Raw genomic sequence first — 17,355 nt, 5'->3', positions numbered from 1 at the left:
AACACTGCCAACCAACTTCAAGCACAACTTTATGATGTTCAGAATCAAAACTGTGAGTATGAAAACAGATTTAAACACATAAGCTATGCTGCCGGTTTCAGGATTCCCGAGACCAAGACGTCGTTTGTTGATGGAGATCCTCTTCCTTGGAAGTCTGATGACGGGAAGAATTTACCACCATCACCACCGAAGGAGTAATTCATCATTGGTATTGGCATCCCCTTGGTTTGTTCCAAGCTTGGGGGGGTGCCGCGGTATCACATCATCACTATCTTTTATCTTTTTACTATCAAGTAGTGTCATATCATGAGTAGGGAAGTTATCATATAAGATGGTTTGCAGTGTGGAAGTATCTCTCTTTTAGTTGGTTATCTATGTATCCCTTGGTGTGAGTTATCGTTATGGAATATTAATGAGAAGTTCTATCATTTACTTTTTGCACACCTTATTTTAGTTTGCAATTTCTGTTATATGATTGATCTTGTTGTTAGTATTGGTATCACTTTGGGAGCATCAAGTAAATCTATTTGGTTTTGGCAAACTTAGCATTGGTCAATAGCAACAACTTTGATGTTTAAGTAGAAAAGAGGAAGTACATGTAGATATATTATTTCATTATCTTTCTTGTTAGCTAATGAACTTAGTATTCTGAAGTTAAAATTGTTTGTGCTTACAAGGAAGATGCATGATTGTTTCTATCACATGTATATTTGTTTGTTTCCCTCAACTCTTATGCTTGCTAACCAACCTTGCTAGCCAAAGACCTGTACTGAGAGGGAATACTTCTCGTGCATCCAGAACCTTAAGCCAAACTCATGCCATTTGTGTCCACCATAACTACCTACTATGTGGTATTTTGCGCCACTCCAAGTAAATACTTCGTGTGCTACCTTTAAACAATTCAAAAAGTTATTATCTCTTATTTGTGTCAATGTTTTATAGCTCATGAGGAAGTATGTGGAGTTTTATCTTTCAATCTTGTTGGGCAGACTTTCACCAATGGACTAGTGGCATACATATCTGCTTATCCAATAATTTTGCAAAAAGAGCTGGCAACGGGGTTCCCAGCCCCAATTAATTAACTCTCATTAATAATTCTCTTCACATGTTTTGCCCTGATTCATCAGTAAGCAACTTAATTTTGCAATAGACACTCCTCCATGGTATGTGAAATGTTGGAAGGCACCCGAGGATTCGGTTAGCCATGGCTTGTGAAAGCGAAGGTTGGGAGGAGTTTCATCCATAAATAAAGCTAAAGTACATGTGTAAACACAAGAGAAGAGGGATGATCTACCTTGCTGGTAGAGATAACGTCCTTCATGGGAGCCGCTCTTTGAAAGTCTGTTTGACAAGGGGTTAGAGTGCGCACTACCATTCGTTGACAACAACAAACACCTCTCAAAACTTTACTTTTATGCTCTCTATATGATTTCAAAACTTAAAAAGCTCTAGCACATGATGTAATCCCTGCTTCCCTCTGCGAAGGGCCTATCTTTTACTTTTATGTTGAGTCAGTAAACCTATTTCCCTCCATCTCAAGCAAGCAATTGAGTTGTTGTGATCCAACCATCTATATTGTTACCTATTTAATCATGTCTTTTATTCTTCCTTGTTTAGTACCAATTTTATCTGAATGAATATGACTTTGAAGGTTATCTATGCTTGGAAAATAAGTACAATCTGTTAATCGTTCTCTGACCAAGAACAAAATTTGCCATCACCAATTATGATTTCCTATGCACCTTCATTTGTGATTTCTCTTTACTTGTTTCAAGTTGAGTTATATGAGGAAGTTGTTTACTAGAATATCTTGTGTAGATTAATAAATGTGATGCTTCTTGTCAGTATTTTATTTATCGACTCTCCACTCCATAAACATGAGGTCTTGTTTACTGAGCTCAGTTTCGCTTGGGGACAAGCGATGTCTAAGCTTTGGGGGAGTTGATACGTCCATTTTGCATCACTATTTTATATCATAATTTACTGTTATTCATTGATATATTTCATATTTAGAGATGATACTTATGTTATTTCACCTATTTTGCATATTTCATGATTATTGGAGAATTACTCACCGGAGTCAGGATTCTGCTGGAAAAAGCACCGTCAGGATACAGTATTTCTGAAGATCAACAATTGATGGGAAATATACCGAAGCTCCTATTTTTCCAGATGACGGAGCCAGCCAAAAAGGGAAGCCGAGGAGGGCCGCCATGGGCCCCCATAGGCCGGCGCGGGCTCCACCCTGGCCGCGCCGCCATGTGGGGAGGGGGCCCACGACCCCCATCGGCCATCTCCCTTTCGCGTACTTCATCTCCAGAGAACCCTAAGGTGTACGGGAGGATCGAGAATAAACACAGCCGCCTCTGCGGGGCGGAAAACACCAGAGAGAAAAGAGCTCTCCGGCAGGCTGAAATCTGCCGGGGAAATTCCCTCCCGGAGGGGGAAATCGTCGCCATCGTCACCGTCATCGAGCTGGACTTCATTGGGATCATCATCATCATCATCTCCACCGTCGACACCATCATCTCCACCGCTGCACCTCGTCACCGCTGTAACATCTAGGGTTGAATCTTGATGACTTCATAGGGGAAACTCTCCCGGTATTGATTACTACTTGTTATTGATGCTATTGTGTGAAACCATTGAATCAAGGTTTATGTTCAGATTGTTATCCATCATCATATCACCTCTGATCATGTTCCATATGATGTCTTGTGAGTAGTTCGTTTAGTTCTTGAGGACATGGGTGAAGTCTAAATGTTAGTAGTGAACTATGTTGAGTAATATTTAATGGTTTGATATTTAAGTTGTGGTGTTATTCTTCTAGTGGTGTCATGTGAACGTCGACTACATGATACTTCACCTTTATGGGCCTAGGGGAATGCATCTTGTATTCGGTTGCTAATTGTGGGGTTGCCGGAGTGACAGCAACCTGAACCCCTGTTGGTATATCGATGCATGAGGGATAGCAGGATCTCAGAGTTTAAGGCTGTGGTTAGATTTATCTTAATTACTTTCTTGTATTTGCGGATGCTTGCAAGGGGTTTAATCACAAGTATGTATTAGTCCTAGGAAGGGCGGTGCATTAGCATAGGTTCACCCACACAACACTTATCAAAACAATGAAGATTAATCAACTATATGAAGCGAAAGCACTAGACTAAATTCCCGTGTGTTCTCAAGAACGTTTGGTCATCATAAGTAAAGAAACCGGCTTGTCCTTTGTGCTAAAAAGGATTGAGCCACTCGCTGCAATTATTACTCTCGCATTTTACTTACTTGTATTTTATTTATCTGCTATATCAAAACCCCCTGAATATTTGTCTGTGAGCATTTACAGTGAATCCTTCGTCAAAACTGCTTGTCAACACCTTCTGCTCCTCGTTGGGTTCGACACTCTTATTTATCGAAAGTACTACGATACACCCCCTATACTTGTGGGTCATCACTCCCTGCATGATGAACACCCAACAACAAGCCCTCAACAGTCTCTTCTCCGGCTAGGGGCAGCTGGTTTTCGGGAGTGAAGGACTCCATCTCGCCGCGTGTCCTCGTGATGGGAAATAAACAACAACGGTGGCAGGTGGAAAATGACGGTGGTGGTAGAGGTCAAAACGAGGGTTTGGCCGAAGAATGGTTTATATAGACAAATTGGCAACAAATCGTGTGATTAGCAGAAGGTAAGCAAGCATTAGTGACGAGCGTAAATGCGTGCTTAACTGAAATTAAGCAGGGCAAGCTAAATTTGTGGGATATAAGCCATACATGCGGGGCTCCACAGGGTCCGGGTCTGGGGACTGCTGGAACGCCCCCCACCCCGCTCTCCCTGATGGGGAGCATATATTGTCGTTAATACCCCCATGGGGATAAATTAGATACCACACCCAGCCCCTAATAGTGGAAAGCCCCGTCGGGTTTCGGGTAAACGGTCCCCATTGCCATCCCTACGTGAGAGTGAGTTACATTTGTCAATACTATTCGGTATTGTTATCGACCTGCTTTAGTGTATCCTCTTGTTACGGTGAGTTCTTCAAATTTATACGAAATATTTTTTACCTCATTAATTTCACTAACCAACAAGTAATTTTTTCACCTCACTAATGTTACTACCAACAAGTAATTCTTTTACTTCTACCAACAAGTTTGGTTTTTTCATTCAATCTAATATTTACCATTACTCCATTAGAAATAAACATTAACCTAAATAATATTTTCTTTGTTTTTTACTCTTTTAGGTAGGTAGGGATGTTTAATAAAACCTTTTGTTGCAAAGCATTTCACTCTCAATTAAAGTAAACCAAAGTGATTACACCACTCCGCCAATAAATTAGCCCATAACAATTTTCTAGTGTACTTTCGTTGTCTATAACATTCTTAAATATCACAAATCTTGGTACACTCATTGGGAGCATATGAATGTCAAGAAGTATTTTGATAGTAGTTTTTAGAGTATAAGAGTGAATAGCATAAAACCACCACTTTGATGGTGAAATTTACCAAACACCACCACTTTACGTTTGCGGGACAAAAAAACCACCAGATTTTGCCCAGTTTTTTGCGAAAGGCGCTAAACACGAACTGAACGCGAATTGACAGGAAATATGACAAGTAGGGCCCACTAGTCAAAGCTGAGGTGGCAACAAAGACGCAGTAGCTTGCTGATGTGGACTATGCCCCACTTGTCAGCCGATTTTTTTTAAAAAAATAGCCTTTATCCCCAATCTCTCCGCGTTGACCACCACTGCTCGACTAGTGCGCCTCCCCCTGCTCCACTTGTGCTCGACTTGTGCGCGGCTGCCGTCGAGCGCCACCGCTGTCGAGCGCCGCCGCTGCTGCGCGACCACTGCACGCACCCTACCTTCCCGCGTCCCCAGCTCCACTCGCGAGCGGCACCGCAGAGAGCCGCCGCCGCAGAGCTGCTCGCCCCGCACTCCGACAACGCAAGCCCCTCCCCAACCCACATTTTCCCAGCCCGCGTGACCGCCGTTGATGCCCAAAGCCGACAGCAACGCCCGCTTGCCGGCGAAGATCGTGAGGAGCGCAGGACAGCGCCTCCGGCTGCCAACGGATCTCCACCCCGACCGCCGCTGTGCGCCGGCAAGGCATGCATCCTGCTCGATGAAGGAGGCCACGGCCCGCGGATGCACGGGAGGCATCGCCTCGAGCGCGAGATCTGCGAGCACTTGGCCATGGCGGCCGGCCGAGTTTCCGCCGCCGTCTCCTCCATCCGTCCCCAGCTCCACTCGCGAGCGAGATCTGCGATGTACGGGAGGCCATGTGGAAGAGGTGTGTCACACCACCGGCGAAAAAGGATATGGGGCCGAGCGGGGAGAGCAGACCGGAGCTCAGGCGGGAGGTTGGAGGAGGCGGTGCTCGCCGGTGCTGGGAGCGGTGGTTGTCGGGATGAATAAAGGAGAAGACCTCCACCTCCACCTCCCTTTATCTTTTTTATATTTTTTATTTCTTAAAGTGGGCTGACAAGTGGGACCAATGCCACCTCAGCCCTGACAATGGGCCCAACTGGTCAAATTTCGTGTCAATTCGCTCTAAATCAGCTATTAGCGCATTCTGCAAAAAACCTCGCAAAATCTGGTGGTTTTCTGCCCCGCAAACATAAAGTGGTAGTGTTCGGTAAATTTCACCATCAAAGTGGTGGTTTTATGCTATTCACTCAGAGTATAAGCTTGAAAACGTTGCTTTAAGTAACTGTATATTTTGAAAGTGATAAGGTGTAAGCAAGTGGTTTGTCCTATCTCCCCCTTTTGTTATGTAGTCTTGCTCACTTGACGATTTAGAGGATGAGGATATTTAGACCCTTCCTCGAACCAACCTATCTAACCTTTTTGAAACACAAAAATTAAGAAGTTCAATGAAAAAGGTCAATGTTTCTTCCAACCCTTCTAGCTCATTGAGCTCACCTCTATCTCCGGTTTAGGAAGTAGAAGCGAAACGGCGATCGAACTAACTTTGAAGTGACAAAATGCCATACCCCATACGAAATCAAATAAAAATACGATTATGAGTGAATCTCAAAGCTATTTCGAGTACATCTTAGAAGGTGAATCACAAAGCTAGTTTTAATGTCCCAAAAATAATATTAGGAGTGCAAAATAATGTCAACGATGTTATGTGGTAGCAAAGAAAGCACCCATACCGAGTCCAATGCAAGAAATAGCATAGTCATATTTCATAGCCTCTTTGATTCGAGGGATTTTAGAAAATGCGAAGATAGAAAATACGCATGATTACAATATCATGCCCATTTTAGTTTTGCATGATTTTATTTACATAGAATTTTGTTTTGTAGTGCCAAGGAAAAAACAAATACTCATAATTCTTGCCAAGAGGACGATCAATGGATATTAATTATTCCTAAAAAAATGCAGTCGAAAGTAGTTCACAGAAAAATTTCATCCTACAAATCAGACAACCTATGTATATTTCTTCTATAAGGATTCAAATCATCTGAAATTCATATGATAATATAATGAATCAAGCCCTAAAGTTGGAAATGGTCAATTGAACCTACACTTGGAAGTAGACTATTCTTATAGCAAAAGTGCATGACACGCTTAGTTAGTGTTTATTTAGACTACTCACAATGAGAGTATCATAGGTAGTATCATCCACTACATGCATGTAAAAAGCTGATGTATCACATCAATTAATGATGAAAAAGATAATAGTGGTAGTATCATAGATAGATACCGTATCATAGCACGTAAAATTAAAAAAATTAATGACAAATATATCTTGTACACACTTTTGTATTGAGATTCTACAAATCATTAAATACATGTAACATATGATACTACTACATGATATTATACATGGGAAATAGCCAGCTATCTAGGGGAATAGCTACCCACCCTCATCCAACCATTAATCTTCCCTATAGGGCATTCCAGACCGTTGATGGATTTAACGCCGTCAGCCTATCATTCCGCGTAATCCCACCTCTCATCCCCACACACACACACCTAGTCACCTAGCAGCAAACCGCTCGATTCCATTGTGATCCTCCCCCGCACCCCTTTTCTCTCCACCGTCTCCTGCCCCGCCCCGGTCACCATCACCTCCACTCCTCCTCACCATCACCTCCACTCCTCCAGGAAGGCCACGAAATAGGAAGCATGCGCGGATGAGGCGCACACGCCCAGAGCGGAGGCAGGCTACCAGGACGGCAGAGCACTGCCTCGGCGGCCGCTAGAGGACTTGCCCATCTCACCCGATCCAGATCTCTGCCCGTCGCTCGTCCCTAGCAATTGTGCAAGCAGCCGCCCCGTCGTTTTTTAGTCAGTTTTGCTTCACGTTTTCTTTCCGATCTGGATTTGTTCACGGTTCGACGAAGGCATGCCGTTCTTTTCTTTAATCTATTTTGTTCCACTTTTTTCTTTTCGATCAGAATTTTGTTCACAGTTTGAGGGAATCAGGTCCATGTGTAAAATTGTGTGTTTCCAATACAGATCCGATTTTTGTTCACGGTTTGCGGGAATCAGCCTGCCTTTCTCTCCCCTTCTCCATCCACCGCAGATCGTGGCACATGCGAGAAGAGAATGCGGCCGTCCCGGGCGTCGAGGGGGCTCCAACAGGCGACGTCGGGAGGAAGGAGAAGCTGGGCGGAGGCAGGCGCGAGCTCGTCCGCTGTTTTATTCGAACTTGATTTGCTCCACCTTTTTTTCCGATCTGGATTTTACCTCACAGTTTGAGCGAATCAGTATTTGTGAAATAAAGTTTTGCTCTAGTTTTTCGTCGATCTGGATTTCCTCTTGTAATTGAGTTGGATGTGTGGAGCAGTGGCGGCATTCTCGGATGATAACCTGGATTTGTTTTTTTTTTATGTAGGTTTCCAGTGATGATTTTTCTGCATGTTTTAGCATTTCCTCTATCATGTTCATGCCTCGATCCATGCCCACGGTCAGGCGATGGTTGAGGCCCGTAGTGGCGATGACGGACGGGCCTGGAGTGACGACCAGGCAGGAGGCTAGGAGCACGAAGCTACGTGCAGGCTGACTTCCTTTTCTATTTGATTTTTTCTGCTGGTCTCAACAGGATTTGTTTGTTCAGATCTTGATTTCTTGGATATCTCTTCCCTGGATTTCTTCCCTGGATTCTAGTAGTTGGGTGTTGGATCCATGGAATATTTTGCATTTTATTCCACGCGAAAGTGAGTATAGTACTACACACTTTCAGCTTAGTTCACCTCTGCTTCCATGGTTCTAAGAAAAAAAAAACAGTTTTAGTTTACAAATCCACACAAGTTTCCGGTGTAAGGACCTAAGCATCCACCGCTACCTGAATTAATTGTGGTTTTAATTATTGATTTCTTGTCGATTCCAAATTTGCTAAAAATTGGTCCAGATTTGTAATTTGGATTCGTTACAAAGCACCCGTACTGAGTTAACGGATTTGAAGAGTGTAGTTCAGTAGTGTTTGAAGACAACCCCTTTAATGTCTGAGCTCCCAGATCTCATCCCATCGGTCAATTTTTTGTTTTGTTCTTGATCTGTTTTATCTTTGCTCTTCTGCTTTTCATGCATCCATTACAAATTCCGGAGGATGATTATGTTCCTCGCGGTGGCCCGGACGCCACACACGATTCTGTGGTGATATCCTGATTGGTTGCGTTCTCGGTGCCAGCTTATTGTGGAAACACAACATATATTTCACTTATTTTTCGGCACTTTTCTTGTGTTTTTGGGATCTAAATGACGCGAGACTATGATAGGAAAGCGCCTATGTGGTGACCATGTCATTTCTTTCATGTTTGATAGGAAGATCTGATAGATTCCTCAGAACTCTTTTGTTCTTGGTTATGTCGTAATTTCACAAAAAATATTTTTATCAAACTTTTTTTAGATCAACATTTTTATCAAACTTTGATTTGCACTCTTTTCTTCTTTTGCTTCTGACGATTGTGATTGGAGCATCCTAGATCGAAGCTATTTGGAGGAGCCTATACACGAGGAGGAGGGAGTCATCTGCGCCTGTTTTGCTGCTCACGGACCGTGTCCTAATTACACTGTAGTCCTAATCCTGTGGCGCCATGATAATGCTTTGTGTGCTCCTCTGATTCTATAATAATTGGGCTAGTATTTTGGGTGGCATTTTGCTGCGCAAGATGTGTTTTCTGAACGCGCTGCCTTCGAGGAACTTTCCATACGGAGCCATGCATAGTAGCATCTTGTGTGCTTCTGTATATTTGAGAGGTTCAGACAGTGTTAAGTTGAGCCTGTATTTTCAAGTGAATGTTCAAAAGCTTGCTTTCTTTTTTGGGGAATGTTCGAAAGCCTTCTATTACCAGGTAAGATAGACATACTGAACTATTTGTAGAGAAAGTCTCTTTTCTTAAAATACCTCGATGATGCACAAGGAGTAATGTGTTATTTTCTCGGTTAAGATTTGAATGGAGCCTGATGCTGCAGAAGCATACATTCTATTACTAATAAAAACATTAATTTGGATAGAGGACAGAAATATTATTTTCGCTTCCTTTGAAATCTGACATTTGCATGTATGTGCACATCTAAAATCATAGATGCTATGCTGTTGAAACATGGTTCATTTTTTGCCGGATTTGGGCTGATCATAATCACTAAAAGGAACATATGACGAATAGTAGTAGTATTAATCTCCAGCATTGCCATGGTTTATAATTTTTTACGTAATACACCTTTTTAAAAAATGTGACTTCAACCATGGAGGGATGATCTGGAGAAGGGAGAAAAAAAATCAAAAGCTTGGAGTAGCAGCAGCGACTACATGATTTGTGGGCAAATGAAAGGTAAGGCAACCTGAGACTGATTTGGTAGAAACTTTCTAGCTGCAGTCGACGGTGCAGACGAACGAGAATGAGTCAGTGCTGTTGATTTCTTAGCAATGTCTCGTGGTGTGTGTCCGGGTGTGTATATTCTTCTTGCTGTAATTTTACTTTTTAGCAGGATGGAAATTAAGGAAAGCTGATGATTTGTCAGTTCCAAGAAAAGCTAATTTTGATTGATCTTTATGTCTAGGCAACGTGCGGCGGTGGTGCCATGACTGAACGGATCCCTGCCCATCCCCGGACGAGTGGAGGACCTGATCGGGTTGCCACCATGGCTACGACATGCTTCTTTCGCGTGGCGACTATTGCAACGTGAGGATGCTGAGAAACCAGACCATGGCCACGGCATGTGCGGCATCAGCTCACAGCGGAGCCGGCCCAAGACGCCAGGAGGCCGATGGGAGGAGATCCTATGTTGTTGTTTTATGTACATGGTGTGTACCCGATCCAGACCCATGTTCATTCAAATAATGGTTAAAAAAACAGGACGGAACATTCTATCAATATCTTGTAATATTTTCTGAACCTGATCTCATCCATGTTTATTTTACAGAAAACATGGGAAGTTTTCGCAAATTAGAAAACATGGGAAGTATTTTCGTGATGATTTTATGGGTTGCTGGTATAACATTAAAATAATACCAAATTTATTCGATTGGAAGCACACGTCAGAGGTGGTGAGCGTTATTGGTTCTCGAAAAGTCTTCGGTTTAGCTCTCAACTTCTGATTGGCAACGGTGCCCTTTTTCCCTGGTAGCATAGTGGGGCTGAGCGCAGGCTTTTTCCTGGACGGTTAACGGACGTGAGAGGCAGGAAACGGCAGCACGAATCCGGGAAGAATATCCAACGGTCCATGGCCTATGCGTAGCTATCCCCCTAGTTAGAAAATCCGCGTCGTATTATACATTGTGAAGATAGTATCGTACACTTATATCATATGCATGATAGTACTATATGATACTCCCTATTTTTTTTTTGAGAGCAACCACATATATTTCAATTATTGAAAATCAAGTTCCATGAACACACAAAAGTGCAAACTGAAAGATAGACCAGGAGAAAACAGTTGTCCTGGAAACTTTGCAAGTAAAACCCTAAAAAAAGAAAAAATACATAATCATTCTTAGGGTTTCCTGCACTCGCCGAAGCCAACGGCCGCCGCCAAACCCCAACGCCGCCTAGACATACGTTAGAAGAGACGCCGAACCTCCACCATTGCCAGATCCAAATTAGCACCATCACCAAAGAGGCTTTGTGAGTCAATGAATAGACCCGCTGCGAGCAGTAAGGCACATGTCGCTGTGGCACATTGACCGGGGGACGTCCCCGTGCTTCCTTGAACCAAGATCCACCGCATCCCACCGATGAAGTCGGGGAAATGCGATAGACCCACCACCTCCGGGCCAACATCCTTGCTCCAGAGCATCCATCTCGCCCCGGCCCCTGGCGCCGCCGTAGAAAACGACGAACGCCAGCGACACGTGGGGAAACTAATCTCGCCAGATCTGAAGATCGACGAGAAGACCAAGCCGCCGATCTGAAGGATCGACAAGCACACGTTGCCAACAACTCCGAGACGCCACCGTAAAGATGGCCGCCGGTGTGGGAGTAGAGTTGCGGCGAGATTATTTGGGGCGCCGCTCCCGCCACCCCAACGACGCACCATAGCGGACAAGTCCTAACTACGAACGGAGGAACGAGCTCCCCTCCCCCTCCTGCCGCCGGAGCGGCAAGCGGAGGGGGAGGGGGCCAGCGCCGGCGTTGGTGTAGATGGGATCTAGGTCGCCTGCCTGTCGCCTGGGAGAGGAAAGAGGCGAAACGGTTCGCATAGTATGATACTCCCTATTGTGACTACTCTTAGTATTGAAAGAAGTGTGACGTGCAAACCCAAAACCTTTACAACAAAAAATGGGGTCAGCGAAAACGAACTATAGTACAAAGCCACAAACGGACAATATGGCTACAAAAAGTTTGAGAAATGATGGCTGTTGCAGTACAACATGCCAACACACGCAGACTAATTTATACACCCAAAAGAGCAGCAAATTCACCACTTTGTGTTCCAAAATCAGCAAATTCACAGCCCAAAGCGTAGACGACCACCCAACCTTACTGTTCATAACCACGCCACCACGCGCGAAAAGCCCCAACGTCCGAACTGTTCTTCTACCTTCCCTTCCACGCCTCTCTCTCCACCTCCCCGCTTTCCCTTTCCTCCCAGATTCCCAGCTCGCCACGGCGCCATGCCGGCGGCGGTCGCCTGCTCCGTCAAGTGCCGCCCCCACTACCGCCTCTCGGCGCCGCAGCCCCCCGCCGCGCTGGAGCTCCTGCCCCGCGCGCAGGCCGCCGCCGGCGAGCTGCGGGCGACCCGGTGCCGGAGCCCGCCCTCCCTGTCCTTCGCGCGGGCCTCCGACCACCAAGCGGATTCTCCCCGCGCTCCCTGCCGGAGCAGCCCCCCGTCCGCTAGGCGAGCCCGCCGCGCCGGCGTGGCGGGCGAGGACGCGGGCCGCCCCGATTCCGCGGCCGCGCTGCTCGGCGGCGCGCAGTCGCTGCACGCCATATTCCGCGACGAGCTCGTGCGGAAGGCCTTCTACGCGGCCGAGGCGGCTCACCGCGGCCAGGTGCTCGGCCGTGTCCCTCGCTCATCTGCGCATTTTGGTGGACGTTTGAGTGAGGTGACTTAACCGCGTCCCTCAATTGGGCGTTCTGGTGGTTTCTGCAGATGCGCGCGAGCGGCGACCCTTACCTGCAGCACTGCGTGGAGACGGCCGCGCTGCTCGCGGAGCTGGGCGCCGGCCCTTCGGTTGTCGCCGCGGGGCTGCTGCACGACACCGTCGACGACGCAGGTCTGGATTATGGCTCCATCTCCCAGCAATTCGGCGCTGGCGTCGCGGACCTTGTCAAAGGGGTAAGAATCTGAATATTGTATGCAGTTACTAGATGTAACTGACATTAGGATCTTTTTTTGCGATGAACTGACATTAGGATCTTATGAGCAGGCTCACTTGTTACTGGTAACTAGTTTGGTAGAGCTGATTCAGAGCTTCTTCCTTGGCACACCTCTTTTTCTTTTTATTACACTCGTAGCAGCATTTGCAGATAACTTTTTGAGCATGACATAATTAGCTGACATTAGGATCTGATGAGCAGGCACACTTGTTAGTGGTAACTAGTTTGGTAGGGTTGATTGAGAGCTTCTTTGTTGGTATACGTCTTTCTCTAAAAAAAAGATCACTCATACCAGCATCTGCCGATAACTTTTTGAGCGTGACATAATCTTCGCCTGAGTCCAGGACCAGGTCATAATCACAATTGATTACTTATATGATTCTGTCTCTGCATGACCCTTTCTTCTATTTTCATATTTCTTGGTCTTGTCATTTTCGTGGTCGAGAAGTAGATGCTGTTAGGTTTCTGGCCGTCTAGCTAAAGTAATTGATTAAAGATTGTGATCGACAGAAGATGCTGACCGTTACGTTATTGATAGGGCTTCTAGATGAAAATTTCTTAAGGCAGATATTGAGTTAACATCAGCTCCTTATTATATTAGGCAGTAGCCACCTCCTAGGATTGACTTACGCTTTAGTATATTGTAGAATCTGCTCCTGGTTGGTTACCAGATCATGTCAGATATGCTTTTTGGTGATTTTGTTAGTCTGTTCTCTGATTTTTCTTTCTGTGAACGGTCTACTTAGGTTATGATATCATATTTATTATCTAGAACGTGGAAAAGGCTGTTATGCGATACTGGTTACTTTAAGTCAATATTACCACCTGATATATGTTAGGGTGCTTGGCCAACTTTTTCTCTGACAAGGAGGCTTGGCCATTGTGGAATGACTAGATTTAGTGTGTTGATTTCTTTATAGGTTTCTAACCTAAGTCATTTGAGCAAACTGGCTCGTCGAAGCAATACAGCTAGCAGAACTGATGAAGCTGACAGGTTACGTACTGTCTTCCTTGCAATGGAAGATGCGAGAGCCGTGCTCATCAAACTTGCTGATAGACTACATAATATGAGGACGTTGGATTCGTTGCCCAAGATCAAGCGTCAGTGCTTTGCAAAGGAAACACTGGAGATATTTGCTCCGTTGGCAAATCAATTGGGGATATTGAACTGGAAGGAACAGCTTGAAAATCTGTGCTTCAAGCACCTTTACCCAGAACAATATGAGGAACTGTCATCTAATCTTCATCAATTCTACAACAGAGATATGATTGCAGCAGCAATAAGGCGACTGGAACAAGCCCTTCAGGTGAGCGGACTATCCTATCGTTCCATATCGGGGAGGCATAAGAGCATGTACAGCATCTACAGCAAGATGGCAAGGTAATCTCGTGCATTATGTTTTACTTCTGCTATCCTTGCTAGTAAAAAATATTCAAATAATCGCATTTCATTTTTAGTCTTGTTGAAATCAAATAATTTATTATCCATTTTACATAGTTTCTGCACTACCTTGAACATAACTTTGAAGAAACCTTGCTAGGCTGAGAGACATATATACAGGCTAATGTGATTGTTTCTTATTACAGGAAGAAACTGGAGATGGATGAAATCTATGATGTACATGGGGTGCGTGTGATACTTGAGAATAAAGCTGATTGTTTCACAACATTAGAAGTTGTCCATCATTTGTGGCCTAGAATTCCTGGGAAGTTCAAAGACTATGTGAACAGCCCCAAACCTAATGGGTATGACCTTGCAAAGATTTGCTATAGTATGCCGAAAATGTTTTAGTTACTGTGGTAACTTATTTTCTCTTAACTTGTAGGTACCAGTCCCTGCACACGGTTGTCCTCAGTGAAGAAGCACTCCCATTAGAGATCCAAATTCGTACTGGGGACATGCATTTGCAGGCAGAGTTCGGAATTGCTGCACATTGGAGGTACAAGGAAGGCCTTCGGAGTTGCTCTTCATGCGCTCCTGAAATGGTTGACTGGGTTAGATGTGTTGTTACGTGGCAGTGTGAATCTTTGCACATAGATCACCCTTCACCTCTTGGAGTTGGTCCGTCACCGAGGACAACATGCACCTTCCCTTCTCACTCTGACGATTGTCCTTTCTCCTATTCGAAACAATATGATCACAGTGGACCAATCCTAGTAATACTTCTGGAGAATGAAAAGGTGGAGTACATTCACTATTTTTCGCGTTTGTGCTTTCTGATTAACTATATAGTTGCAATGTGTTAATTTAAATCTCGTCAAAGAGCAGTAAAACTGATTTTGTTCTGTTTGTTTTGTTCAGATGTCAGTGCAAGAGCTCCCCCAAAAGTCAAAAATACTGGACCTATTGAAGAGGGCATCTTCCTATGACATGCAGTTGAGCCTGAGGCTGAATTGCCATGCTGTGCACAATTTGAACCAAGAGCTGAAGATGGGCGATGTGCTGGAGCTGATTCCTTCAACTCCATGCAAATCTGGAAGTTACATGAGGGGGTTCCACCAAATTTCTGATCACCGTCTCGCGGTTTCGCCATCTTGACAGACGTCGAACAGTAGATCTTGTGAATATAGATATGACAGAGCAGCTAATCATCTGAAGTTCAGATTCTACGCTGACATAACAGTAACAGATAGTGTAGTATGTGGTGTTTATTTGTTGAAGTAGAGGAAAAGAAGGTACGTAGCATGTAAAATTCATCTGAAGTTTAGGTTCTCCTGCACTGACAGAATAGTAACACATTGTTAGCATCTGGTGTATATTTTGTTGATAATTTGTTGAAGTAGCACAAGATTGCAAGCATGTAAATATGTGATAAGAGTTTGAGCACAGTAAATGGTTTCCGTAGGACAACCCTTATTGGAATGTAAACACTGTTCTGATACACAGAGATTTGGTGCACATGGGCACAAGTAATCTTGTTTTAAAAAAAAATCAAAAATCATATTTTTGAGTTTCAAAAAATTCTGAAAACAAATCTGCATATAGTCAATGATGTATCCCGCAAACGTGTAAAAAATCAATTTCAAATACTTTATATTCTGAGCTACACAGAAATGACAAGAAATGACAAAATTGTATATATGAGTAGTCATTTTCAAATCTCCAAAACATATCAGAATTTGTCATTTTTTTAGCACAAAATAAAAGGAATTTCTGGTTGAGATTTTGCATGATTGTGGAATGTATCACTGACAATCTTCATAATTATCTTTATATTTTCTGATAACTTGTTAAAATATCTTTTATTTTTTTAATGACGAGAGCATTGGAGCCAAAATCACTTTTTATACGTGCTTTCAGTTCTCTAGTAGTTCCGATTTTTCTTATGAAAGAATTGCGAATTTATAAAATATTTTGCTCCACGAGGTAGACATTGAAATGCCAGGGAGCTTTACTGCATAAGATGCAAAATGAGAAGTGAAGAAAAAAGTAAAAAAAATATACGACGCCTGAGAGATTCGAACTCTCGCGGGGAAACCCCATGTACTTAGCAGGCACACGCCTTAACCACTCGGCCAAAGAGTCTTTGTTGTGTATAGAATGAACATTATATTATTTGTACTATTTGTTTATTTTTGGTGTTGCTGGTTCTTCGGAAGGAAAGAATGTATACAGTACAGCCCAGAAACATACACGCGTCATTACAAAGCTTGGACAGTGCTGTTGCTGACGGCGACGCGCTGAAGGTGAAGCAGCTGCCAGTTTGGTGCTGCTGCAGGTGTTCTGAACCATGCCTGTGAGTGACCCCTTCAGGTTTTAGCTGAGGTTTGCATTTAGGCGATGACAAAGGTCCGGGATTAGGGTATGGCGAATATTTGTGGTGAAACTGGTTCATGCAGTATCCATCAGGGAGTTTAACCTAGCTCCTACTGGTGTTCTCTTTCGAGGGATTAATTAAGGCTCTAACTTTCCTGAATTTTACTTACTTTTTGTTTTTGGAGCCACGTGTTATTATTTTCTTCTATCATAACTTGTCTCGCACCCTTCTCTCCCGCAATCCTCCCAACCCTAATCGCCGCCGCCGCCGGTAGCGCCGCGGGGCAAAGACCGCGGGGCGTGGCGACGGCGGGGGCCCTTCCTCGTTGAAGCGCGGCGGACGGCGGACGGGACCCCTCCTCCTCGACGCTGCGAGCGGACGGCGTGGATGGTGATGGGTGGCGGCGTTCTGCGTTGCGGCCCCCTCCTCCCGTCGGCTCCCCCCGCAGCACGCCGGCAGGGGCAGGTGGTGGGCGGCGGCCAGGCCCATGGTCTGCGCCATTTCTCCCCAGCCTCTCACCGATGCGTGGAGATGGTCTCGGGCTTCTCCCGCGACACGAGGTCGCCCGGGGCAACAGCCTTGGGTTCGACGGTGGAGGCGGCTCTCTTCTTCACCGGAGAGGGTAGGCCTGCGGATGGTGGTGCTGGATCTTTCGATCTGTCATCCCGTTCCAGCGGCGAGGTGGAGAGGTGTGCAAGCCGGCGATGGCTGATGTCGCCGGTGGTGAGCTGGCGTTCGGCTGCGGCGGTGCCCAGGGCGTGTGCGGTGTCTTCGGACAACGCGATCTGCACTTGGTGTATCCGGCGGCAACCTTGGCCGGCC

General features: G+C 44.9%; 1 protein-coding gene and 2 non-coding genes across 3 annotated transcripts; 2 read left to right on the top strand and 1 right to left on the bottom strand.

Moving 5' to 3' along the window:
- The first annotated feature begins 8,548 nt into the window (after positions 1-8,548).
- On the top strand, positions 8,549-8,670 carry LOC124679999. Its single transcript, XR_006995406.1, has one exon. It is a non-coding gene; the product is annotated as a small nucleolar RNA snoR80 (small nucleolar RNA).
- Positions 8,671-12,548: 3,878 nt separating this feature from the next.
- On the top strand, positions 12,549-15,587 carry LOC124674326 (probable GTP diphosphokinase RSH2, chloroplastic). The gene is made up of 5 exons (XM_047210361.1): positions 12,549-12,734; positions 13,696-14,156; positions 14,363-14,521; positions 14,602-14,956; positions 15,078-15,587. Exons 1-5 carry the CDS (start codon positions 12,549-12,551, stop codon positions 15,312-15,314), a joined length of 1,398 nt encoding a protein of 465 aa, XP_047066317.1. The 3' UTR covers positions 15,315-15,587.
- Positions 15,588-16,219: 632 nt separating this feature from the next.
- On the bottom strand, positions 16,220-16,301 carry TRNAS-GCU. Its single transcript has one exon. It is a non-coding gene; the product is annotated as a tRNA-Ser (tRNA).
- Positions 16,302-17,355: the final 1,054 nt, after the last annotated feature.

The sequence above is a fragment of the Lolium rigidum genome, chromosome 7, assembly GCF_022539505.1.
Source record: "Lolium rigidum isolate FL_2022 chromosome 7, APGP_CSIRO_Lrig_0.1, whole genome shotgun sequence".
Classification (NCBI taxonomy): Eukaryota; Viridiplantae; Streptophyta; class Magnoliopsida; order Poales; family Poaceae; genus Lolium; species Lolium rigidum.
Note: the sequence above shows the minus strand (reverse complement) of the source record. Positions and strands in the feature narration are given on the sequence as shown.

What these genes read in the sequence shown, in the direction of transcription:
- LOC124674326 (XM_047210361.1), top strand. Translation starts at nt 12,549, where the DNA reads ATGCGCGCGAGCGGCGACCCTTACCTGCAGCACTGCGTGGAGACGGCC. An exon ending in TCGCGGACCTTGTCAAAGGG is followed by an intron (nt 12,735 to 13,695) that starts GTAAGAATCTGA and finishes ATTTCTTTATAG; the next exon opens with GTTTCTAACCTAAGTCATTT. An exon ending in AACAGCCCCAAACCTAATGG is followed by an intron (nt 14,522 to 14,601) that starts GTATGACCTTGC and finishes CTTAACTTGTAG; the next exon opens with GTACCAGTCCCTGCACACGG.